Source organism: Gambusia affinis, linkage group LG14 (assembly GCF_019740435.1).
Source record: "Gambusia affinis linkage group LG14, SWU_Gaff_1.0, whole genome shotgun sequence".
Classification (NCBI taxonomy): domain Eukaryota; kingdom Metazoa; phylum Chordata; class Actinopteri; order Cyprinodontiformes; family Poeciliidae; genus Gambusia; species Gambusia affinis.
This window is the reverse complement of record NC_057881.1, coordinates 22,022,135-22,048,672: the sequence shown is the minus strand read 5'-3', so window position 1 is coordinate 22,048,672 and position 26,538 is coordinate 22,022,135. Positions and strand designations below refer to the sequence as shown.

Sequence of the window (26,538 nt, the reverse complement as noted above, 5' to 3'; positions counted from 1 at the left end):
GTGTATTTACTCTTTCACACGGAGTCAGGTTGGTTTAAACCGCTTTCCTCCCCAATTTAATAAATAAAAATATTTTTAAAATATTTTCTCAGGTTATATTTGTCTGATTTTACAACTTCCTTAATTATTTGAACATTCACGTGTGTCAGACTCAAATAAGAAGCAAATTAAAAGTCGCAACATTTTCTTACCACTACATAGTACGCCTTCTGGTTCTTTCCGCAGTTGGAGCTTTCTTCTTCTCGCTCTCTTTTCGGTCGCACTGGCTCACGGTCAACGATACAGTCGCGCGCACAGCTTGCTTCCTGATTGATAAGCCGCTTCGTCCAATCAAGTGAAAGGGAGCCTCCTTTCAGCGGCGCGCCAGCTAACCAGCGAGCGCGGAAGGCGGGGCTTATGCAAATGTGTTGGCAAGGGAGACCCAGCGGTTCATTCATCTTCTTCCACAGAGAGAGAGAGAGAGGGAAAGAAAGAGGTGAGTGAACTCCGGAGTCTGCTTTACATGAGGGACGAACCGTTTGGGAGGAAAATACTGCCGTGACATCAAGCCGGGAAGCACTTTCCTCGTCAGAAGGAGCTGAATTTACCCTCAAAGATAACAGGGTAAGTGGAGGTCATTTCCCTCCATCCTCTGTTCTCATGGTCTGCTTTCATTGCACCGTTATTGTGAAGCCACTGCATGCGGGGAGGGGGAAAAAATAAACCAAATTACCTTTTATTTGTTAGCTGACAGAATAAGTGGTGAAAGAGGAATTGTTTTCCTAAACAAACAAAAAAAGAACAGTCTTCTGTTACATTACGTAGCACTGCATATGAGTCAGTTGGTGTCTCAGCTGTACTTGTTGAGCAGGTGAGCTCAGTGTTTTCCTGGAGGGCACTTTGAACTCACATTTTGGTGAGCACATCTGCTTTCATAAAAAAAAAAAATAAAAAAAAAAGGTATTCTGGAGACCTGGTGACTTTTTTTTTTTTTTTATTTGTATTAATTTAAGAAGAAGCATTTGTTTTGCTAAATGCAAGATGTCCTTCATGCTGTGGGAGGAATAAAATAATAAACAGGAGGAGAAGAGGCGCACGTCTGAATCTAATCTGCTCGTGCAGAAGATAAATATGATACGAGGATGTAAATGGATGCATGAGTTGGTTATCTTAACATAACAGCTGCAGCAGGAATCAGGGTGCACGTCCTGCAGTCTGCGGTTGTAAATCCTGACGATTGTGCCTTTTAAATTTCTCTTTTTTTTTTTTTCGCAGCCATGTCACGCTACAACTAAAAGCTTGACTGTGTTTTTATTGGGATTTTATGTAACAAAGTGGAGCAGGAAAGGATAGTGATGTATTATATACATATTAATGTGGGATCTCAGTGGCTTCCTCTGTTGTTTTTTTTTTTGTGTGTTTTTCTTACCTTAAATCACAAATTCTCTTAGCATGCGTAGCAATTGCCAGTACTGAGTTTGTGGAAGTAGGTCTGTTCTAACTTTTGTCTGATACGGTATGTAGGACAACACTGCAGCTGCTTTATGGTTGTTATTCTCTGTTTTCTACTAAGCCTTTTCTCAAGTGCTGCTGAGCAATTAGAGTCCTGCATTTTTGAACCGACGGACGCCTGGGTACCGCTCATTCATTTTGGGGCCACAGCTTTGTGCTAAGAGGGCTAGCACAGTAATCATGACCAATTTATGTATTTATTTTTTACCACATGCTTTTCATCAGCAAAAGTCTGTGCAGTCTATATTTTGTGACCTGCATAAATAAATTAATTTCATAATGCACAGGTTTGACATAAAAAACCTCAACCTTTAATTTCAATACATTTGTTCAATGGGGGTATTTTATTTTGCTAGTGAAATATTAAAATAATTTTTAAAGAAATAAATAACAAATGCAATAAATAAATACACTTTTTGACATTGGTGTCCAGCTCATTAGCCAAAAGCTCAAAGAAATTTGCGTCCATCAACAGAGTGCCAAGTGTTTAAGATGACCACTTGACGCCATCTATGAGGCGTCTGGTTGTTTTGATGCCAAAAAACATCCAGACTTGATCTTTGTTGTACCATCACAAATGTAAACATATAGAGCTTTTTTTTAGACTGTAGGACTTTTACTGGAACCTTTTGCTTTTGTCAGATGAGCAAGAGGCCTAGTCCACACACAGCTACACGTAACTATCATAGATACAGGAAAACAAATATACTTTTATGCATTTTAGCCTTGCTTTTATCCACACGAAAAACTCTAGTGTCACTTAGAACTAATATTTATAAAAACTCAGACCAAAGAACAGAGATTTAACGCATTACAGTTAGTGACAATTCATCAATATGTTCATATATTTCCTTTGGCACGATTCCCAAACGGCATCGTCTTGTGCTTTAGTAATTTCATGTCCTAATAAGATATTTAAAGGTAGTTCAGGCTACAAATGAACCTCCTGGCGCCAAGTTTAATTCCTGACAGGAAGTCGTGGTTGTTTTGAAGCAATCTGATTGGCTAACATAGGTTGTAGCTTTGCGCTACACAGCCTCCTATGGGTTTGGCATCTTTAAAGCAACCATCAGCGGTGTATTTGTGTGAGTTCATTCAATGTAAACTTCTCTGATGGTGTGAGCGGCCACATTTGAAGGTCTGGCCGAACCGTGTCAGAGTACATAATAAAAAAATAGCAGGACATTTTACATGACAACATGATGGGCTTTGTCAGAAAACTGAAAGTAGGTTCTAATTGGGTATTTCAGCAGGATAATGTTTAAGAAATATCAACACAAAAATTATTTGAGGCAAAATTCACTTTCTTCTTAGACCTTCACTGTCCCCAGATTTATATTAAATCCTATATTAAAACTCCAGGAACCGTGTGTTGAGAAGAAGATAGGACCCAGCACTCTTGACCAGTTAAAGTTATTGCAATAGTCAAAGACTACACGGTATTTGTTGTCTATAGTGTATTATCTATTGGCGCATTCATACCAGCACTGTTTAGTTCGCTTTAATTAAACTCTGGTTCGTTTGCCTAGAAAGCGCGGTTTGTTTGGGGAGGTGTGAAAGCGCAGTCGAATTCTGATGCGGACCAATGAAGTGAACACTAGTCTGCTTAACAACTTGAGTTGGAATAAAGTGAACTCTGGTGTGGTTTGAATTTCATATGTGGATGCAAGCAGACTGGAGACTGCTCCAAATGCAGGAAGTGAACTATTGAGCAGAGCATTCTGGGTAAATAGAACCAATACAAACGCAAGAGTCTAGGCTTGAGAAACGGCTCGTGGTCTTTTACCAAAGACAAAAGAGAAATCCCACAACTGCTAATATCCAACACTACTTCAGTTTTGATTACATTTTGCGAAGAAAGAAGTTGTTTTAATGTCTTCTTCTGAGGTTTTTGTGTCGTTTCCTGCAGTAGCTCTTGATGCAGCGCCACAACAGCCGAGGGTTTGAATAGGTTTTTATATTAGTTTGGATCATTTGACACAGTGCAGTATGGCAACCAGATGTTGCAATTTTGGTCCCCAATAAAACCAAGTCTGCCAGACTATCAGGTGTGAAAACACTGTTGAATAAATGATCAAACAAGAAAGACTTTAATCACCTAATCACTCCAGTGTTCAGAGATGTTCTCATAGCTCCATTGCTATGTCCAACAGCGTGTGGAAAGAAGCTGCAGCTGACCCAGCAGCAGGTCAGTGAATGTTACTGTATCCACATCCTGGGAAGCTGGAAAGACTTATTGATCCACGCACAGTGCAATAATACCAACGTAAAGCAACATGTTAACTGCTACTGCTATTCCTGCGTGTGGCGTGTGTGCGTGTGTGTCTGGCGTGTGTGTGTATGGATGGGTTTTTCAAGTGTTTTACAGCCTCACATGAAGGATGCTGTGTTCCTATAACACACTCATACGCAGCGTTTTGTTTTTTTCCTCTCCCCATTCATCATTTCCATTTTGGTAATAAGCCATGTGGCCAGGTGTACTGCTCATCTGTCTCATGCATCACCGGCTCAGTGTGTGTGCACATTGTCCGCTTTACGTCTTTTGTGTTTGAAGCAGGGCAGCTTTCATGATGCACACACACCTCTTGACTGATTGATTCATCCATTCTTGTCACATGCTTTATTACCCAGGAAGAGAGATGATTGAATATAGAGATGTGTGGTTGTTGGGTGTGTGTGTGTGTGTGTGTGTGCGCGTGTGCGTGCATGTGTGTGTGTGTGTGTTTGCAAACTGGCTGATTGTGGTTGAGCACCAATAATATAATCCAGAGTGAGGGAGTTTTGTTGGATCACTGGTGGGTAACTAATGAACGCTTACAGATGTTAAAACTCAAGGTCCTTCATTCAGCTGAAGATTCCCACCAATCAGAAACTGTGGTAGAAGGATGGTTAACGAGCTTTTTCCTCAAATTTACAGTGTATGTGGAAATATTTGTGGCTGAATGATGCCACTGTTGGCATATCTTTCTAAAACATTAGAAAGATATGCCCTACAGATTGGAGATATCCCAAAAGTAAGAGAAATGGGACGCAATTTATTTAATTTTAGGAGATCAGCGATTGGCCGATAATTACATGAGAAATCAATCTTATCAACCAACATTGTCTACCTCCATCAAGGTCTGGAAACCAACCACTGTCTCCTTTGTTCTGCTGTTACAGGTTAAATAAATCAGAATCTAGAGAGAAATGGCTCGTGGTTTGTTGCATTTTGTGTAAAAGAAATGTGCACTCATGTGTTGTTTCCTTCAGTAGTTCTTGGTGCAGTGCCACCATGAGTGAGGAGGTGAATGGGTTTTACAAAGTGCAGCACAATATGAAAGCACCACACTACCTGAAAATGCAACAAATGTTGCAGTTTTGTTCCCGATTGAACCGAGTCTACAGGATTATTAGGTGTGAAAACACACATGAACAAAATTGCTTTGTCTAGACCTCTAGACAAATGATTGAATTTAGTCTGCAAAATTTCTGCCTGGCTACACAGTATAAAAGTCTTCTGGTCTATTTTAATTTTAAAACCAGTTATTTTCTGAAACCTTAAATGCTTACGACCTCAAAGCTACACAGAAATAGTTTGTAGACAAAGAAATGGATGTGCTAAAATGGACCAGTCGAAGTCCAGACTGAATTTATTTACAATTGACCACATGTGTGGACAGGTATACATTTTTTTGCTCTTCGATTTAATTCAAGATAGCATTAAAATTGTCTTAAAAAGTCTTAGATTTGACTTAATAAAACCTGCATATACCCTGTTTTCCCAAAACGGTACTTGGAGTTAATACATTTTCTTGAGCGTAGGTAATCTAGGAGACAATTTGGCTCCAGTGAACTTCAGTGTGTTTTAGGAACAGATATTTGCAGATTTTAACAGGCTCTGCTGCCAGAAAGGGAATCTGCTACAGTAACACCAGTGAATAAAACCCTGAGGTGAACCAGTGATATTTTAGACCTAATGTCTCCAGGAGACTGACTCATGAGGACACGTTGCCGTTTTGTGCCCCTTGTTTCTCCCCTGGCTCAACATGCTGCTTCATCTTAAGTGAGCATTCGAACTGCACCGGGGGGAGCAGTGTTTCTATAGCGATGCATCTGTCCTGAATGAGTCTGCTGGGAGGTGTATGCAGATTAACGTGACATAAAAACTAACAAGAATCATGCTAACACTTCATCCCTTATTTTCTACGGATTTCCACTCATTCCAGTGCAGCTTATCTGCTGTTTCTGCACTAAATTACAGTTGGCATAAACACTAAAAGGTCTTGCTTGTCTAGTTGGCAGGATTGCTTCGTGTACTAAAATTAGGCTGTGACTTTAACTGGTTGACATCATAGCTTTTAAAGAAAAGCCAAAGAAACATGTGATTCAGGGAAATGATGATACCTCACCGCCCGTTTGTGTTGTTGTTCTTCAAATGATCTTTTTTACATTTTGACTCAAAACTTCGTCTCATCTCTTAGATCAATGGTCCCCAAAGTGGGTCCTGGAGGGCCGGCATCCTGCATAATTTAGTTCTCTCCCTGGTTTAGCTCACCTGGATCAGATGATGACTTGTTAGAAGGCCTAAGAAGAACATTGACAAGCTGAGAAGCTTGTTATTACCACCAGGGAGAGAACTAAAACGTGCAGGATGCCGGCCCTCCAGGACCCACTTTGGGCGCCCCTGTCTTAACAGCTAAGATACAAACCTATTACAAGTGGCTAATGATAGGCTAGTCATGGTAGCTATTAGCTAGCTAGCTTGTTGAGTCCTATTAGCCACTTTTTAAGCTTTTAGTCAAAAATTTTGCCTGTGTTAATGCTAACGGGACAATATTTTCCAAAAGTTAATTCCTTGGATCAAAATTAAAAACGGCCTCCGTACTTACGATCAGACATTTACAGCTGGAAACACGAGATCCCAGTATATTACTGGTTTTTAGGAAATACGAAGCCTCTGCAATGATTTTTTTTCTTTTATGAAATTACATATTTAACCACCAGTTGGCAGCAGAGTCCCCAAAACTTTACCCTTAATAAATGATGTTTGCTGTTTTCATAGATAAATAAGGGCTACTATTGTGACAAAAACTACATCAAAAGGCAAAATGCTCTAGAAAAGAACAGTTTTGAAAGTAATTTTGAGCAGGCAGTGGTTTGGGTCCTTTGTGGGAGTTTCTCTTTAGAGAAGGTTAATGTTTACATCATGTTTGTTTTAACTCTCTGTGCTAAACTCAATGGTTGTTTCACAAGCCTTTTTAAGGACTGTGGACTGCATTGAAATTCACAATGTTTACAAGCCTGAACTGAGAAATTCTATACTGAACAGAGATTTGTTAAAACACACTTTCCCATTTTTGAAGTATTTGTCCTAGTTGTGGAATTACAAAAAGGAAACATTGTGTTGCTTTTACGGCATTAAAACCACCATAGGGTAAAAACAGGCACAAAACACACAATATGTGGTTTCGATTGTTCTGCGCTGATCCTTACTCTGTAGAAAATAAATTCAATATCTAAATACTATGAAATTCTCTTATGGCCTCACCTCATTCTCATGAACCCTGACATCCAGTATCCTCCTTTCTTGTGAGCTGGATGCATCGTCACTCCCCTGGCAACTGGGGTTGTCAAAACGAATCAATAGTCACATAATAATCAACACAAAACCTTTCGATCTATTTAGATATTCATTTGAGTCGAGGCTGATGCCTGCAGTGCCGTCCACTCCAGTTGTTACACAACTTGGCACAGCTTGACTTCAGACCAGCAGTCTGCTGCTCTCTCACTGTCAGCCCAACACAGGAGCACTGGTTTCCATTAACGCCTAACTGCTCCACTGGTGCTGTGTTATTGTCACACTCTAGAGCTAGTCATACACTAACACCAGTTTAGAAAATCCTTCCTTCATTCAGAAGATTAAAATTGAGGACATTGGTTTAATACTTGCTCACCCTTTACATACGAATCAAAACTGTCCACAAATATTAGGACTGAAATTCTAAATCGTCTTGCAGCATCTTAGGAAAAAAAGATTTATCATTCAGTTGAATCATTATTCGATTTTTTTTTAAATTAATACCGCAAAAGTGAAATTGTGTTTTTTCGACCTTAGCGGAATATCGACAAGTTTTGCGCACATTTGTAATACATGGCGTCCATTATTACTTCGGCGAACAGTGCGCTGCTGTGAGACGTCGTCCTTCGCTGTTCACACAGAAGTCTCACTGCAGTCCGGTTTAACTGGCAACTAAAACGACCACAAAAGAAAAAAAATTTCATTTCAGCAAAAGGCATTGATATTGAGCATCAAGACCTGCGGTGTGAATGTAGACCTTGACACCCTCCACAAGGGTCACTGCTAAAGGAAAACCCTGATTGTTCACAAAGTGCTGTGTTCAAGCATAATCATAGAAAGTTGAGTTGAAGAAACAAATGTAGTTGGAAAAGGTGAACCAGCAAGAAGGTTTGTCAAGCAAAATCCAATCAAGGAAACCCTGGAACCAATGGCAGACAACGAGACATGAAGTGCATGTAAACGTTTGTGATTGTAAATTCCTCTGTATTGTTCTCCAAGCTCCTTCTGATCCCAGGAGCCTGTATTAATCACAGGACATGACAGGTTCTCATGCTGGGCTGTCTGATCTTCTTAAGGTCATGTACTAATCCCCCTCCCCTGCTTTCCACTGTAGTTTCCTACTCTCTACATCATTTCTCAAACATATGCAAGCCCTTCATATGGCTTTATTTAAGACTTCATTACGTTTTGGTAGGTATTTTATTAAAATAAATGTTCAAGTTTGGTACAATGAGATAAAAAGCAGCATCATATCTGGAAAGACCTGATCCTTCAGTAAATGTTGTTGTAATATTTCTAGTTTTCTAAACATTTTTAGATGCGCTTCGTGTTGCAAACAGTTTTCAGTTTGTCAAGTTTGATTCAAGGTTTACACCTTTTAAATCACAAGTGCAGAGCTCTCGGCGTGAAGCAGCGGAGCCCTGTAAACTTACTTTCCCTTTAGTTATCAGTATTTTGGTTTGAACTCGGCTCGTTGTTGGCCGTGAGCCTCGGTCTCTGACAGATGGTGGTTCGTTTCTGTCAGTTCGCCGAGCTGCCCCAATAATGTTTTAGCTTATTGCTTATTCACATAACAATAAGCAGGCCCTGTTTTAGGTTTTCATTACTTCTTTTACCCTCTGTTTCACAAACCTTCACACACACACACACACGCACACACACACACACACACCCCACTTCACAGGGTAGTAGATAGCAGAGCTGGTATTGGACTAGTGTGTTATCGATTGTCCCCATATCACGTCTGTTGTCCTTTTTCCACTCTGAAGAGACGACACAAACTCCGCCCTGCACAGTCACCAGCTCTACGGGACGCCCCGCTTCCCATTTTTGCGCTCTTTCCAACTCAATTACAGCTTTTGCCAGCAATCAGTTTACAGCAACACGTTTCTCCCTCTGGGACACGTTCAGCCAAAGCCGCGCAGTGAGAGCTCCCATCGTCGTAATAGTGTGCTCAACATTTTGTTCCTCCATATAGTGGAAATTAACAAGTCCACACGCTGGACTGTGTGAGATTACAGTTGAAGCATTTCAACCATTTTGTGATTCTCAAAGAGGATTTTTTAAAATGTTGATTGCCTCTGATTTTTCACTGCGTAAAGCTCTTTGACTGAAGTGATGTAGAGGAATTACAGCAGAACGATTGGAAGCTGGGAGAAGATCTTTGTAAAACATTACAATGCAGTGTTCTAATCTGAAATGTTTCATATTTAATGATTTATCCTTTCATTTAGATTTTTTCTGTCAGAATAGTTTTAAGATCATAACAAAATTATGCAGAAGGAGCCAAACTTTCTTAAAAACCAGTGGCAATAAAACCTTGTTGGTTTCTTATAATTGCTGCCCAGCTTTATGTTTTCTTCTTACGTTTCCACTGATGATAGTTTATCTCTAATGGTGAGCTCTAGCTTTTTGGGGCTGGGAAGCCTCCTTACTAATACCCTAATGTTTAACTCACTTCACCGATTTTCTATCAATTTCAAGTTGGGACTGGCAGGTCTCCTTCCACGCAGACAAAACAAACAGGAAAGTAAAATAAAACTTTGTGGTAATGAATAATTTTGTACTTGCATAAAAAAAGAGAATCATTTTTTTAAAGCTGAATAATTAAAGTACACGCATTTGAATTATTAATACCATGTTTTATTATTCAACAATCCCTTTCAAGTCATGGATTCTTTTCCATGTCGTCTTTTTCTGCTGCATTAGTTTTAGTACATTCTCAAACCCAGAATTTGCTCATCTTTCTTTGACTCAGTGGAAGAGTTTAACTTGGAACTTGCGTGGTTAACTGGTGTGACCAGTGAAAAACATGGATTTTGAGTTCGACAGAGTCCTCCGCCTGCATCCCACCATCATTTTATCACCTGCAAAAAAGCTCCTGATGGTGTTTGGTTCTCCACAACAACACTGAAACTGATGGAGGTGCAGAAAGAATGAAAAGTTTCATTAGTTGTGAGAAAACGTCCAAACTTGCATTTGGGTGAATGAAAACAAAACATTGGAAAAGCCTGTTGATAAGTAGTAACATTGTAGGTTCGTCAAAGGATTGAGCAGTCTTAAAAGTCAAGTAGACAGCTGAGTGACTTTAATCCGGTGGTACAATGTGAAAGGATAATTAGTTTGGTAGAAAGTTAAGGAACACTAATATCCTTTCTATCAGACTGTAGAACCAGTAGACCATATCAACGTTTGGAGCATCAAGTGTAAAATCTATAGAAAGAAGCAAACAAATGGATGTCATTATCAGTTGTCATAATTTCAGCCCACACGGCCTATCAGAAATATAAGTGCTGCCTTATTTGAAATTTACAGGCTCATCGTGTCATCTAAGAAGTGACACAAGGAGATTTTTAAGCGTTGGTGCTCAAACCTGTGTCGTCCTCAATGTTGGACTGCTACTTTACACATACCCACCGTTTTACAGAAAAATAAAAACAATATACATGATTTTTTTTTGGAGGAAATTCTAGGTAAACCTCAAAAGGGGGAACTACTAACAGTTCAGCCAACCACAAAATTGAATGTCAAGAACAATACTCAGTCACTACTGCTTTGCAATGGTTAGCTGGGAGAAACTAGGTGAACCATGACATAACCAATGAACATTTTAATCAGTTGGGTCGTGTTATGTTGGGTTATTTTGCCAATTTGCAGAGACTTTTACACAGTATTAAGGAATTAAACGAGATATTTCAGATGAAGAGCAGTTTTTCTTTTGCAGTGCTGAACACGGCTAGTTTCAAAACTTGGAAGAGGGAAATGTGGAAAATTCTGAACAAATTTATCATCTTCTAAGGGAGTACCTGTCAACACCTTACAGACTGTGAACTTTTCATTTCATAAAAACTGTATTTAACAGGCTACTTGATCAAGTCAAAGTTGTTTAAGGAGATTTTCAATAGATTTTTCTAGACAGTTGTAAAAAAAAAAGACATTACATATTCTCCTTACATAACCTAAGCGGAGAGCAAAACTGGATTTCCTGTCTTTACATTTCCGTTTGCGTCTGTGTATACTTTATCTAGAAGCGACATTGACATGTGCAGCGTGTGATTCCTTTAGATGAAACATCTGTGCATCCAAAATGCAAGTCTCCAGTTTTGTACTGTTGTCATTAGACTACAGTACAATCTGGAAATCAACAGAACATTTCTGATCACTGTCTCTCCGTCAAGGGAGACACTCCGGTGTGAACAGACACATCAGCACACATTAGATCAGAGCACCATGACACTGATTAAAGGTTTCACTCCCAGAACTGCCACAGAACAAACTCAGCCTTCTGTCCAGACCATCCGTCTGAGTAAAAGTTTGTTGAAAAGACAGGAAAGATGACGCTGCCTTCTGTCTAAACAGCATTTAAATGGAGTTGGAAAGAGAAATGTGAACAGGCATCCAGAAAAAGATCTATTACCGAGGTGTAAATGTAATTGAGAATGTGATGGAGGTGATATTGACTAAGACGGAGGATTTGGAATAACGATTTGTTTCGTACAGTGCACAGTGATTGGAAATACCCAGGTGTGCCGAGAAATATGTTTGATACCAGTCTGAGTAACTCAAGATTGGGACATTCCAGAAACCAAGTCCCAGATCAGAACTTTATTTAATGACATGTACATGCGATAAAATATTTGACAAAAAACACAAACATTTTCAGAGAGCACGTGTTACCAAATATATGTACCACAACGGTGGACGTATTTGAAAATATCCGGTAGAAATCTGTTGCTTTGGGATGTAGACGTACCAAACAAATGTAGCGCTGTTTTATACTTTTAACACTTGCAGAAGGCTTCCTATAACTGACTGTACAATGAAACATTCCTCAACTTTAAAAAGTGACAAAGAAGCAAAGCAGAAAGGACTCCAAGCTATCACTAAACTGTTTGGGAATATTAAGATTTCTCATGCAGCTGTAGTGGAGAAAGAAAAGTGGACCAAACCAGGATTTATTGCCAACGTATGTATGCCAGGCACTCATATAAAGCAGGAAGAGGACAATGGCGAACGGCATTCTGGGTAAATACAACTAAAACAAATGCTTGAGTCTAGCGCTAGCAGGAGAAATGAATGGTGGAGGTTTCAGTGTTGTTTTTACCAGTGGTTCTTGGAGCAATGCCACCACAGGCAACGAAAGAGTGTAAAGAAGTTGCTCAAAGGATTGGCTGAAAACTGCACCAGCTGAAAATGTCATAAATGCTCCAACTTTGTTCCCCAACCAAACCTAGTCATCTAGACGTACCGACTTGACATCATATTGTATTGTTAATACCGACATACTGTCTACAATTAACTACTGTAGATGTTTGTAAAAGTACGGACCCTTCTAGGGGGGAAGGGAGAAAAGTTTTCTTTTGCGTTGCCTCGCAATATGCTTACTGCAATATTTGCTGGTCTATTTTGTATACAGTCACAAATGTCAATTTAAAATTTCAAACGTATGCACATTTAAAGAGCCTCAGTGTTTATTCTTAACTCTGATGCAAAAAACTGACTACCAACAGAAAAGAGACACAATCAAAACTGTCAGATGACTTATTACCCCACGATAATAACTAAGAAATAGTCCAAATAGTTTGGAAATATTTTTCCTTCTTCCCTACTTACAGAAAGTTTCTGTTTATATATATATATAAAGGTTTATGGTGCATTAATATCCTAAAGAAAAATATATAAAACTTCAGATATTTTACAGAGATATTAACATGTGGAAAAGCCTTACGAAAACTTTCTATAATAGCAGAAAGTACGGCGGCCACCGTAAGAAAGGCTTACAGTATTCAATTGTGCCAAATGAACTAATCAGTACATTATTGCGAGGGAACGCAAAAGAAAAAATAATTTCCCATGTCCCCCAGGGGGCTCCATATAAAAGTGACATTAGTAGGCTAGAAATCTGGCATTTTGCCTACTTATGAGTTGTGAACATTTTAGTGTTTAAAAACCTAACATTTTCTTTTTACCATGTGGCTTTGGTCATTCATTTCAAGTCCCAAGTTTGTTGTCTAATCCATTGCAGCCATCCGATGCAGAAATAAAAGTATTGGACAATTGCAGAGCAGCTGTCATGGTATTCAACATTTTGATTTCCACTTGTCTTCCTCTAAACGCATCCTTAAGTAATCCACGGTGCAGGCATTCCAACATGCTTCAGCCTCTCGCCCCGTCAGCTTCGTTTCCGTCAAGCTGGCCTGACAAACACATGCGTGGTGACACACATGAAGTCTCCTCCACGCATTTACAGCTCAGCTTTCCACCCAGAGTTTCACTATCAGTGTGACGACTGGAATGACCGTGCATTAAGCTCCCTTCACACTCAATAAGAAACTGGTCTTCTCCTTCGGCAGTGCCAAGCCGGACTGAGCTAGCATCTTCTGTTTCCATAACACAAAACCTGCACCTTACCCTTTATTGTTTCCTGAAGTAGTTACAGCGAGCATCATAACTAGTGTGTGTCTGTGTGTGTGTAGGTGTTTTTGACATGAACGGCATGGACAAAGACGTCATTGCTCACAGCAACAACAGCATGCTGTCAAGTCAATCGATGGTTTTGTTGAGCAGTGCTCTCACAGAGAGTCATGGGGCTCCATCATTTTCATGTTATTTGTAAGTGCTTATTATGTTAAAATCAGTGAATAACAGGGTACAATGAGACGGTCGTGTGTGTTGAAGATCCAGAAGACGGAATCCAGCAGAAGGAAATACAGCTGACATATAATTGAACGATAGACTCTGAATAGTTAAGGTTAGAGTCTGCATCCAAGTTTTTCTGTGCCTTTCCCCCCCCTCACTGCTCGGCATGCTCTCCATGTGCACACCTTCACCTTTTTGTTTGCACTCTGATAAGCTCTAGCTCCTCCAGGGCAGCCGAAGCGATATGCTGAAGAAGGCTGTTCATCTTGGTTGTCAAAGCTTCACCTCAGCTGGCCCAATGAGATCGGGCCATGATGGTTATCTCTGCATAAACCCTGACACCAGAGAGTCAGGCATCTCTAAGACGACCTGTCAGAAAGTCGACAACTCTATTGGGGAAGGAGTTTAGTGGATTAAAAGGTTGCTTGTTCTCCTAATGAGAACAATCCTTCAGAATGACTTTCCAGTGTTTGGTATAATTGGTCTGATATAATGGGCTTTACATCCTGAAAAAGTTCTATTTCCATTTTTTTTCCACAAATAGAGACGAACAATTTTGCAACAAAAGGATAGAGGGTTAAAACCAATGTAGAAGTGTTTATACTTCACCAGCTTTAGTGAAGCTTTAGTGCATTCACACCCGATTTAACCCAACTGTAATTCATTTGCCTGGTCTTGGTCTTTTGCAAAAGACAAAAGAGAAATCCTACAATCACTGAAATCTGATGCCTCTCCATTTTTGTTTGCATTTTGTGAAGAAGGAAGTTGCACTCAGTCTTCTTCTGATGTTTACGTGTTGTTTGCTTCAGTAGTTCTTGGTGTAGCGCCACAACAGGCGAAAAGGGGAACAGAACTGCTTCAGTCACAGGACTGACTCATTGGACACACAGAGTGAAAGTGAATCGCACCAACTGAGAATGTAACAAATGTTGGTCCCCAATTGAACCGAATCTACTGGATTATCAGGTGTGAAAACACACAAACTGTATTTATTTGGCGTTTTATGGGGTCTATCTTAAAGATAAATGACTCATTTCTTTTACAAATAAAAATCTAAACATATTATTTGTTGTGCATTTGTATTTAGTAGGGGTGCACCGAATGTAATTTGGTGGCCTTTCACAGATCTTTAAAAAGCCTGACTTACCAATTCCAAGTGTGACTGGTACCAATTTTCTTTTGTCTGAAATCTTGGTAGGAAGATTATAGGTAAGGACAATCATAAACTATCCAGAGCAACAGCAGATTGGTTTAGACCAGAGCTTATTTATGTGTTAGAATGGTCCAGTCAAAGTCCAGACCTCAAATCTAAGTGAGAGTCTTTGACAAGACTTGAAAACCACTGTTCAAAAAACACTCCTGTCAAAACTCTGATTGAGCTTAAGCTTTTTTGCAAACTAGACAAAATATTTGGTTTCTAGAGATGAAAGATGGATCCACAAAGTAGTGACAAATTATTCAGTTTTTTAGGCATCAATAATTGGAAATCATCAAGATAGTTCAAAATTATTATCAGAAATGTTTATTATAATAATAAATAATGCAAAATCAAAAAAAAGCCTGTTCCTACTCCTACTCCTGTCTTTAGGAGCCACAGAATTAGTGGCTTTAACAAACCAAAATACGAGAAGAATTAAGGTGAATATGATGTGTGTGTGTGAGTGAGACAACACTAACCTAAGGAACAAGTCAGTGCGTTTATGGTGGACTTCTGCCCTGCACATGCATTTACATGTGCAAATCTATGAAAGCACCAGTTAAACTTTGAATTCAGAGACTCATTAGGAGTTCAGCAGTGGACGTTTATGACCTGAGTTAATTTATTTTATTGCTTGTTTCTTGAAATAGTGTGTGTATGTAACGCCCTTGGTAAGCTTCTGACTTGAAATACAGACACACACTTGGAAAAAATCAGAACTGACCTTTGCCACATTTTTCTTTTCTCCAACAGCTTTTACCCTTTTACTGCTAATATTCCTCCTATCAATATCTTTTATGACTCTGCTTCTAAGCTAATGCGCCCCCCAAGTGTGTTTGACTTGTTTCGGGAATGCAACTCTTCAAAAATAATAGCACAGTTCAAAGGGATTTAGGGCTCAGCTGCCTCCCTGTCCATTACTCATTCCACGTTTAGTGCGACAGGATGATGCTTCCGCCAGAAAACTGCCCTGACACCATCAGGACTTGTAGCCGCCCGGCACTGCGCCGTCGGCTGTGTCCTGTGTCAGAGTGCAAAAACGGCTCCATGAGTCACGGATGGCGTCACAAAGGTGCTGCAGTGGCCATCAGCATGTGGGGTTATGTGTGTGGTGTCGGTGGCTAATGGGCCGTTTTATGGGTTAAGCTGAAGCGATGACATCACAGGCCTTGCCAACACAGCGAGAGGTCAGAGTCGTGAGGAACGGACAGTCGCTGGAGATTTCGAAGCCCTCCGTCTTCCAGCTTTGACTTGCTAACTTTCTACTTTTACTTTTGCATGTGTCTGATGTTACTCAGGGTTATGTTGTCAATGTTTCTGTGTTGCCAAACTGCAAATTTTTTTAGATGTTCAGTCCTTTTAGTCATTAATAAAGAGACGAAATATCTTATTTTAAAGTCATAATTAGACTAAAATCCACTTGGAGGATGAAAGTCGGCAAATATTCAGACACCCACAGCCTGATGAAAATGTTGCAGACCTGCTCTGGCTGCATCTGTTCACAAGTAATTATGTTCTCGTTATGTTCGTCATCCTCATGAGGCCTGTGCAGTTCAACAACACAGGGCCGCTGCTGCTGCTGTTGCTGCTGCTGCTGCTGCTGTTGCTGTTGTTTTGTCTAGCAGCCCCTCACCTGCATGCTCAACCGGCCTCGCTCTGTTTCTGCTTTCCCGCCCAGAGAGGTGAGGCATCATGGGGAAACACAACAGCAAACTGGCCCCGGAGGTCCTGGACGACCTGACCAAGAGCACGGAGTTCAACGAGGCAGAGCTCAAGCAGTGGTACAAAGGCTTCCTCAAAGACTGCCCCTCGGGCATTCTCAACCTGGATGAGTTCCAACAGCTCTACGTTAAGGTGAGAGCCGGAAGAAAACATGAGGCAAAGGAGAAGAAGACGTGCAAATTGATTCTGCCCTAATAAGGACGGCTGGGTTTCACTGGAACTCTAACCGATAGCACTCTTAGTGCTAATCACTTTTGTTCTCTTAGTTGATTGCAATAGATTTATGACTACTGAGTTATTGTTTTCATTGTATACCTCTTCTGTTATTGGAATTAAACAATTTGCAGATCTGTTTTTCATGCAAGTTAAGTGAATCAGCTAGCCACTAAATTAGCTAGCCACCAGGACTAGCTAACGTAGCTAGCTATTACTTTACACTAGAAACTGGAAACTGCTTGCATTTTCGATGCTCGTTGGGGAAAAGTTCCAAGACACCTTTGATGTGCTGTAGTTGTCATGACAGGCCACTATGTGGCACTGTAATCTTAGCATGTCATCAAAACGTGGACATACTTTTGACCCTTGGCTTTCACCTCACTAGCTTTCAGCTCATTTAGCAAACAGTCCCCCATCTCAGTGTCTGAAAAACCCAGTGGTCATGTTACTCAGGGTATCTGCAGGTTACACTGAACTCAATTTAAGGCCAAATATTTAAATAAATATAAATATTGGGAATGGTTGGGGGATCCTAGTGTGTTACAGTTAATCGTAGCAAAATCAATGACAATGTGGCTTAAGAGGTTTTTGCCAGAGATATTTCTGCCAATAACTCCATGTTCTCTTTCTATGCGTCACACGTTTAAACTTACTTTTCTGATGTTGAATCAATATATCCCTGCATATAAAGGGTTGTTTTCTGTGTGACAGAATTTGCCATCTAATAAAGATTTACAGACATCTTTGACCAACACATGTCATGGCCAAAGGCAGCATCAAGGTTCTTCGCAGTACAATTGTTAGAATTTGTCGTTCTGCTTTTCTCCTTGCTTTCTTTCTTCAGTTTTTCCCGTACGGCGACGCATCAAAATTCGCCCAGCACGCCTTCCGCACGTTTGACAAGAACGGCGACGGAACCATCGACTTCAGGGAGTTCATCTGCGCTCTGTCCATCACCTCCAGGGGAAGCTTTGAGCAGAAACTCAACTGGGCCTTCAACATGTACGACCTGGACGGAGACGGAAAGATCACACGCATGGAGATGCTGGAGATCATCGAGGTGTGTGATTGTATGTGGGCGACCTAAAAAGAGAGCTTAGGGTTGCTTCTAAAAAAAAAGCTTCTTCCCTTTTACTCTGTGCTGCAGGCCATCTACAAGATGGTCGGCACGGTGATCATGATGCGCATGAACGAGGACGGGCTGACGCCTCAGCAGCGCGTCGACAAGATCTTCTCCAAGATGGACAAGGACCACAACGACGAGATCACCCTGGAGGAGTTCAAAGAGGCGGCCAAGTCCGACCCTTCCATCGTCTTACTGCTGCAGTGTGACATGCAGAAGTAGAAGGGGAGGGGAAGGGCAAGAAAAGAAGGGAGGGAAGGGATGAGGGGGTGAACTGAAGCTAGGGAAGTTAGGAGGTTGAGAAAAGACAGGGAGGGATGCAGTCCTACAGGAGGAGGAGGAAGAGGCATTGACGATTGATTGACGCCATTCTGTTTATTACCCACTCTGCTTTGCTCTAGATGCGAGGCTTGACAAATTCAGTCAGATGGTCTGTGAAAAGTGGAATTCCCTCCTGCTGCATTTGGTGCATAGCAGAGCAGCATGGTGTTACTCGTGCTTTCACACTGTATTGGACGTGAGATCACAAGGCTGTGGGGTAACAGCAGTGTTGAGATCAGCTATCTGACGGAGAGTGCTATTTTATATTCATGCAATACCAGACATTTCATCTTATTATTGCCTTCAGTACTGGGGACAGGAGGTACAGTATACACACTGTTTTGATCAGACCATGGCTGCACTGGTTTAGATTCTTCCCTAGCCAAGTTCCCAGCTGCTTCCAGGGAGCGTTTTTGTGGCAGATTATGGCTGAGTGTCCACCAGCTAAACACTAGGCTGGCAGCTGATGAGACGTGTCACCCAGCTGCCTCCAGCGGCATGGCCAGGCATACTGATGTGCTCCTAAGTCACTTCTTAGCTGCGTCCACAGCTTTGATAACAAAAATCAATAATTTGTCAAAGGAGTTTGTAATCTGGTTAATACCGATACTTGTTCTACTTGTGACGCAACCCGAGCTTTTGTTCTTCAAACTCTCTGATCTGCAAAATGTATGTCGAATCCTGCAAACCCCGCAGTCTTTCGTCAGTAAAACCACTTGTTTGAGCAACAAGAGGAGGCACTTGACCATCTCGGCGCAGGGATAATCACAGCCGTAATTATAGATCTTATGACAGAATGGTATTTCTGAGAAAGGCCAAACCTGCTACGATGATTCACCGTTGTTTCACATTAAATAGCCGTCTCTCCTCTTCCTCTGCCTGCATCCTGCTGCTGCCCGTTTTTTTCTTTCTTCCTCGCTAAATGTCAGAGAGGAAGCGCTTTGATAATAGGTAAAGGGAGAGGAACTTTGCTCAGATCTACAATCGATGAGAAACGGAGCAAAGAGTTGAAGAGGTAGCTCAGGCGTTGTGTGTCACCTGTGGTAAGCTAGATGAAAGAAAAAAACTGGATGGTTTATCTACATATTTGCATTAAACACCCAGGAATACACAAAAACAACTGGTGACCGTTTTGCCAAGATCCACATCAACTTAGAATAGGCAATCTCAGAGATTTATAATTATACCAATCTGATACTACTTTAAAGTTAGCCTTCCTACTCAGATTACAGTTTTAGCAATGGCATCGGAGGAAGTAAACAAAGTCGTTCAGTCAGTGTTTGCCATGCTTCCACATATTGAACAATTGACACAGCATCAGAGCTGAAGCAGAGCAACAAGGATGTTTAAGACATTTTATTGCTGACAACAATGTCTTGGTCCTACTCCTCATGGAGTTGCTTACAGAGCATGCAACTTCCAGTTCGCTTCATCGAACTGGCGCATTACGTACGCCATGTCCAAACATTAGCGATTGGGTAAAATTGGATCCAGTTGTTTAAAACATCAACTGAATCCACACCTGCAGAAAGAAATTGTTTGTCAATAGCCAAGGGTCCAGACCCCTCCAAGTGTCTAAATGTCACTCACCAATGACATTTTGGATGCTGCAGTATCTGGACTGCGACTGATAGGTTGTCCCAGATAGACACACTTTTGTTCCTGAAGATATACCTGACTTGAGTCATACAGTTTCAGTTCTCTTGTTCTAATTGGAAGCATTCTGTTTGAAGCAGTGCCAGACTCCCCTACATAACACCACCAGGCGAGAAGGCATGGCATTCTTTAAAGTTCTTGCTCTATCAACATCATAATAAAATGAAAGCATAAACTTGGCTTGTCCACACAGTTGGGGGCACAATCACACACACAGCACCAATAAAAGACATGAGGAAGTTGAGTTTCATCATAGTCCCACACCAGTTATTTTAAAATGCCACTAAGAGTCAAGCAAGTTGACTCTTCCTCATTGCTTTGTCTTGAGACTGGGAATTACAGTCGTCTGTAAGTAACGTAAAAACTTGATTATGTCAGCGAGAATGTCCCAGAGATATCCGTGGTAAACGTTGCATTTGTGTCCAAAGTAAAGACGATGATCTTCTCCTCCACTGCAGACTCTCCCTCCCTGGTCGTTCAGAAAGAGCCTCTACATGTACATTATTATAATACGAGTGTAATCGTATTTATGAATATAAACAAATATAACATGTAAATGTTCAGATAGTGTAGACCTGATTTCATTTTACCAAACTGCTATTGAGAGAGAAAGAGTGCATCTGTGTGTGTCTGAGTAATACTGAACTGAGATCAGAGCTCTGCGTGCGTGTGTGTGCGTGCGTGTGTGTGTGTGCGTATTTAGGGGGTTACTGTTTGAGTGTTCAGTGTTTTGTATTTGTATCATTTGCGTAACAAGAGATGCCTCAGTCTAGTTTCACTTTGTAACAATGTGAATGTGACCTCCACTCTGAAGCACTGAGTATTATTACCCTAACATGTTTGCTTTTGTGATCTGCTGGTATACATGATGTACAATCTGCCCCATGAAACAGCCTACTGTCGCAATGCTACAAGTGCTAAGCCTATACGATGGTTAGCTTGCCCCAAACAGCAGAGCTGACGGTTTGTTATCTAGCTTTGAGGAGATGGAGGTGATAAAGAAGCAACGCTGTGTCACAGTGCCACCTAGTGGTCGGAAGAGAGTTGTCACTTCTGAAAACAGTTCACTTGCTGCATATTCCTTGTTTCAGTACATGATAAACCGCCTTGGAGATCAAAGTGAGGAGCATCCTCCATTACAAGAGATTGTCTTATATAACTAACAGCCAAATTTATTCCCCTCAAAATTACAGTATGAACCTTTACATGGTTAATGTTGGTAAAATAAAACCCAATGTAAAGTTATGTATTTGGAAAAAAAAATGAAAATGACTTAATATTTGTACAAAAAAGGCTGGAAAAAAGTCAGACTTACTGGCCAATTTTTCAGCATTACCTTCTAATCAAATGAAGAAAAAGCGACTCAGAGAAATCTTTGTCAATTAAACTACAACCCCTTTTAATGTTACGACTGTTTTAAGGCTTTATTGTGGTTTTAGCTGTTACAGAAAGCATCTGTCAACAGCAGGCAATGCTTCTAATTATCCAAACAGAATAAAACTGTTGGCTTAATGCATTTAAAAGTGTTTTAGGAGGTTGGACTGAAAGCATCTTCAGATGGGTTTTAAATTTACTTACTTGGTAAGCTAAAAGTTTACTTAAGACACGTTTTATTTCCTGGTATTTAGCTGGGTGCGATTTACACCAGGATGCTTTTAGTTGTTTACACAAAGGTTTTCCCACTTTAGAACCATTTGTAGATCAGTATGCAGTTTTTTGCCCCTTTGTGGTTTTTTTTTTAGTGTTTTTTTAAAGCAATTACCTCACATTCCCATCCAGTCTTATTCCTCTCTGCTTTGTGTATTTTTTGTGGCAGCACCACATGTAGTGCTGGTTATCTATAGAACTACAACATTTAGGATTATTCGTTATTCACACACAGAGGAAAAAAAAAGACACTTCTGGAAATTATGCCGTGTTTGCGAGGGACTTCTTAAGAACAACATATGCCGAAATCATTCTAGGAAAGAAAAACAGTTTTTATGGTTATTAGGTATTTAGATAAATATTTCTTTAAAAATCCTACTGCTTGATTTATTATCCTACTTAGTTTTCTCTCACTAAAATTTTAAATCCCTGTTTAGATCAGCTGAGTCGCATATTCAAATTTTCAAGACGGTTTTGAGGACTGTAGCTGTGTGACAGACACTGTTTTCAAAGAAAACCAGCACTGCAAATTTACAGTACAGTTATAAGGGATTTATTAGAAGCAGTCAGTATCTTGCCTGCAGTAGATTACTCTATTTGTGTTGTACTTCAGTTCAAATCCAGATTAGCTGGCCCTGAGGCTAACGTTAATGGGCTAATCTGAGAGGGGCCAAGTCCAAAGCTGACTTTTACCTTCTAGATAAAACTCCAGTCTCAAAAACATCAAGGATGTTTATGTGAATGCTTTTTACGAACCTTTAAATTATCAACAGGTTTGCTTTAACAGGTATTTACAAAAAAAATTTATGATCGTTTGTATAGAAAGCGGAGGTTGGAGGCTGTGCGCCACCAATAATCTAACGTGGTGAAACATATACTGAGAACAGAAGATATTCATTTCCAGTCAGTAATAAAAAATAAATAAAATAGTATCAGCTACTATTGTAATATTTAGCATTTTGTTGCTTTACTTTTATATCAGAAAGTTATTCTGTCCGAAAATGCTAGCAAGAATTAAATAAAGAAAGATAACTGATGGCGCACTGTCTCTACCAGCTCCATTTTCCATTAAATAATAATTGCTTCTGTAATCAAAAGTCAAACATGAAGATAGTTTAAAGCCTCTGTTAATACTAAACACGAGCATGTCAGTAGAATCAAAGTGTCCCTCAAAGCATGAAATAATTGCTCCTTTAGCTTTTGTCTGCTGTTAATACACCTGCCTGTATTATTCGTTTGTATAATTTACATTAAATATAGGAAATCGATCTGGCAGACAAACTAAGATGAACTCAGCGACAGAGGTGGTGTTATTATTTGCCCGTCTCTCTGCCTTGCTGCCTCCCTTTGTGCTGTTTTGACTCCCTACATCATTGCCACAGACACGGTTAGTCATCCAATTTCACATGTGCCGGTTTGCTGTAAAACGCTCTGATTGGAACAGATTGGCTCACGCAGTAGATCCACAATGTTTCTGTCTTCGCTCTGTTGTGTTGATTGGACTTCATCCATTCTAATTAAGATTCCTGTACACACACCCCCACACAGCTGCAGATCATATGGCAGGTTTTATTTGACTAACGTTCATGATCTGGTTCAGAATGTTGGTGAGAAAAGTCCATCTCTTGTGTGCCAAGGATGGGAATGGGATTGACCGACTGTGTGGAGCTCATTGTGAATTGCTGATGTACTTGTTACATGTGATGCGGTTCTAAACAGGCACCTTGACCTCTGTGACATGAATACCAACATAGGTTGTTTTTTTCAAACTTTTCTTCTTAACAGGCAATCATGTCCACTCTGTTGTTCAATATAACTATACTCTTCAACCGCTCTCTATGATGTTTATGTAAATCTGTCTGTGTCCTTTTTACTTTCATTTTGAAATCTTATTAGAGTCCTAGAACAACAACAACAGCAAAACATTGTAATTATTTTTGTTACATAGAATAAAACATAAATGTCAAGAGTGACGTGTGTTTTCCTCTCGTTGAATGTCGGTGCGTCGGAGACCGCTCCGAGGCACGCGCACAAGACCCGACTCAGAGCTAGCATGAGTCACCGTGGCGTCGCGTGGCGTAGCGCCGCGTGTGCGGAGGCTTTAGTCCCGGACGGGTTCGACTCCCGGCCTCGGTACCTTTACTGCATGTCTTCTCCCGTCCTTCTACCCTCTTTCTGAAAAGCTATTCGCCGGCTTAAAAAAAAAAGAAAGAAAGAAAAAGAAAGCAAGGATGAGTCATCTCAGTGATGATGCCACACTGCTGCAGTGATGTCACCCCTAAATGCTGTTCTCATGGTAACCGTGCTGGGGCCACTGAGCCACACAAACCGTGTTTGCTGCACATATTTAGGTGGAAGCGGAAGGAGCGGTGAGATGTAATGTGAAAGGTAATCATCCCTCCGGTGATGGTTGACTCTCATTAACTAGACAGAAGCGGAGGAGCAACGAAACAGAGAGATGACTCATCAGAAGTGACTTAATAAATCACTTTAGTTGGATTTATAAAGGTGTAAAAATGAGCATATACCTCAAGAAATCCAACATAGGGCTCAATTATTGCAGCTTCTTCTTTATACAACTTCCCAACCCGCCATTTTTCCCCTCTCTTTTTCCATTGCACATTCCCTAAGCCCTCCATCACGGATCAATAAAAATCTATTCTGAGCCTCGCCGCATCGGGCTTTTCAGCTCAGTGGAAAACCAAACACCACAAAAGCACACAGTGTGGCTACAAGCAGATGGAATCCATGAAGAGCCAGAGCAGCAAAAGGGTGCAGCGCGCGCAGTGGCCACAGGGGGGCGCTGCATACCCAATGCGCCCCCTCCTCTACCTGCCTCCTTGTCCACCAGAACAACAACTTGTCTGTGGCATTTTTATCACAACGGCTGCAAAAAAGAAACCATGTAAAGGTCAGGTGTTCAGTTCCCTCATGGCAGTTTCATATTCACATAACAAGCTAAGCAAACAGAGAGAGAAAGATATGAGGACACTGAACACAGAGGAAGTGAATGTTACAGTAAAAAAAAAATCAAAGTAGACCTAAAGCAGCACAGATTTTCAATAGAATTTGAGTCCAGAGTTTCTCATAAAGAGCTGAAATCTGTAAATAAAACAAAGACAGACTGCCTGTTTTAATACGCAAAGCTGTTTTGAAGCTGGCGCAGAAGCTAACATCCACGGTCTCCCTTTTATTGACTTGATTTGATGAATAGCCTTTATGGATACAACACACGGGCAACAGAACTTCCCTACAATTAAATTTTTTTGGTCAATTCTTCTCAGTATATAAGACGTAATGACAACAGCTAAAGAAAAATCCAGCATCATTTCAGCATAAACGTGGACCTGATTGTGTTACTATTGATCTTCCTCTGCAAGTAAAGCAGATACGAGATCTAACTGAGTGGAAAGACCTCACTAAACCACTGGGAAAAATGCAAAGTCACGTTAAAAATAAAACAGGAGTGCAAACCACTGAGGCACACATCTGTAGCAGAATTCAGCATGCATGGCTAATGGCTCTAAGTACAACCTTTTTTTAATGAAGGGTACATCCATTATCTACCACCTTTAGGCTAATTTATTCCCAATCCCTGATCTGCCCCTCCCTCACTGGCTTTCATACTCACCAGAAGAGCATCTTTTTTCCATAACCAAGTTTTGCTCTGTGTTATTTTGGGTTTGACTTTTAAAGATAATAATAAAGGTGTTTTTTTTTTTGTTTTGTTTTTTTATTGAATTGAATAATTGACAAATATTCTTCAGAGATGTGGACATACCAGGAGCTTTTCTCCAGAAAACATCTCACTTGTCAATCGAGGCAGATTCCAATTGAGTTTAAATGTTAGAGTTACAAAATATCAATAATATCGATACTAAGTTGATACCAGTATCGGATCGATACTAGCATGGTAAGATCCATACTTTAGTTTCAAAATCCCTCTTGAAATTTTACTTTTGTTGTGTAGTTTTTCAAGTCTCCCGCAAAGAAGATTTTTTTTATTTGCTGTCAAGTGCTGATATTTTTTTTACACTATTTATAAGTGGAAAATATGCACATAAATCTGTTTTATTTTTCAATTTTTTTCCCTGTTTATTCTGTTTAAGGCATTTTGGAGACACCTACAAACTTAGTCCAAATTCTATCACAGGTTTTTAACAAAACAAATTAAAAGGAAAAACCACAAAAACACAGAAAAGATTAGAAGTTCAGTGATGCATTAAACTTAATAAAAAGTATTGGTATTCTATCAATACCAATATTCTATATCGATACTGATCGTATGGATCAATATCAATATAGAATATAGAATACTACATATCAGTATCAGCGATACCTGCCTTGTATTTACTTGGTATAAGGTCAATACAAAAACACACAGTATTGTATCCCTCTATTGAATAAATAATCATACATGATGAAATATGTCCACTTTTGACCAGCACAAACTATGCTGGAGGTGAGACTTGCATTAAGCCCAACAAAACAAAATCAGTACAGTAGAAGAGAACAGGATGTACACTTATTGTAGTATCTAAGATACCAAAAGTTTTATATAATCAACTTTTATTTAGCCAAAGGTTACACACAAATAATAAAACAAAGCAGGTTGTTTTACTCTGCATAAGGAATGAGGCACTACAAGGTGTTACTTTGACAGGAATAAAAACATGAAACTCACTTCCTCTGTTATAAATGTAACAAATGATGGAACTTTTAAAAGAGCCTTGCTTACTCATTTTAGCGTATGAAGTGCGATAGCTGCATATTTATGACTCAAGATGCTATGTTTTTGTAATAAATTGTTGTTTTTAATGATGTGGACCACAGGAGGAGCAGCCATTGTCACGGCAACGGCTAATGGGGGGAATCCAAGTAAACAAACAAACAAACAAACAAACTGAAAAAAAAAAGTAAAAGAAATATTAGATGTTAAAATCATAAAAGCAAACCAAATAATCC

General features: G+C 40.1%; 2 protein-coding genes across 2 annotated transcripts in view; both read left to right on the top strand.

The window, feature by feature from the left end:
* LOC122843333 overlaps positions 1-26,538 on the top strand; it is a 705,002-nt gene that overhangs the window by 224,467 nt on the left and 453,997 nt on the right. The window lies entirely within an intron of this gene.
* Positions 431-23,553, top strand: LOC122843341 (visinin-like protein 1). The gene is made up of 4 exons (XM_044138013.1): positions 431-603; positions 16,567-16,742; positions 17,671-17,886; positions 17,974-23,553. The coding sequence occupies exons 2-4, from the start codon at positions 16,581-16,583 to the stop codon at positions 18,169-18,171; spliced, it is 576 nt and encodes a 191-aa protein (XP_043993948.1). The 5' UTR covers positions 431-603; positions 16,567-16,580; the 3' UTR covers positions 18,172-23,553.

What these genes read in the sequence shown, in the direction of transcription:
- LOC122843341 (XM_044138013.1), top strand. Translation starts at nt 16,581, where the DNA reads ATGGGGAAACACAACAGCAAACTGGCCCCGGAGGTCCTGGACGACCTG. An exon ending in TCCAACAGCTCTACGTTAAG is followed by an intron (nt 16,743 to 17,670) that starts GTGAGAGCCGGA and finishes TTCTTTCTTCAG; the next exon opens with TTTTTCCCGTACGGCGACGC. An exon ending in AGATGCTGGAGATCATCGAG is followed by an intron (nt 17,887 to 17,973) that starts GTGTGTGATTGT and finishes TCTGTGCTGCAG; the next exon opens with GCCATCTACAAGATGGTCGG.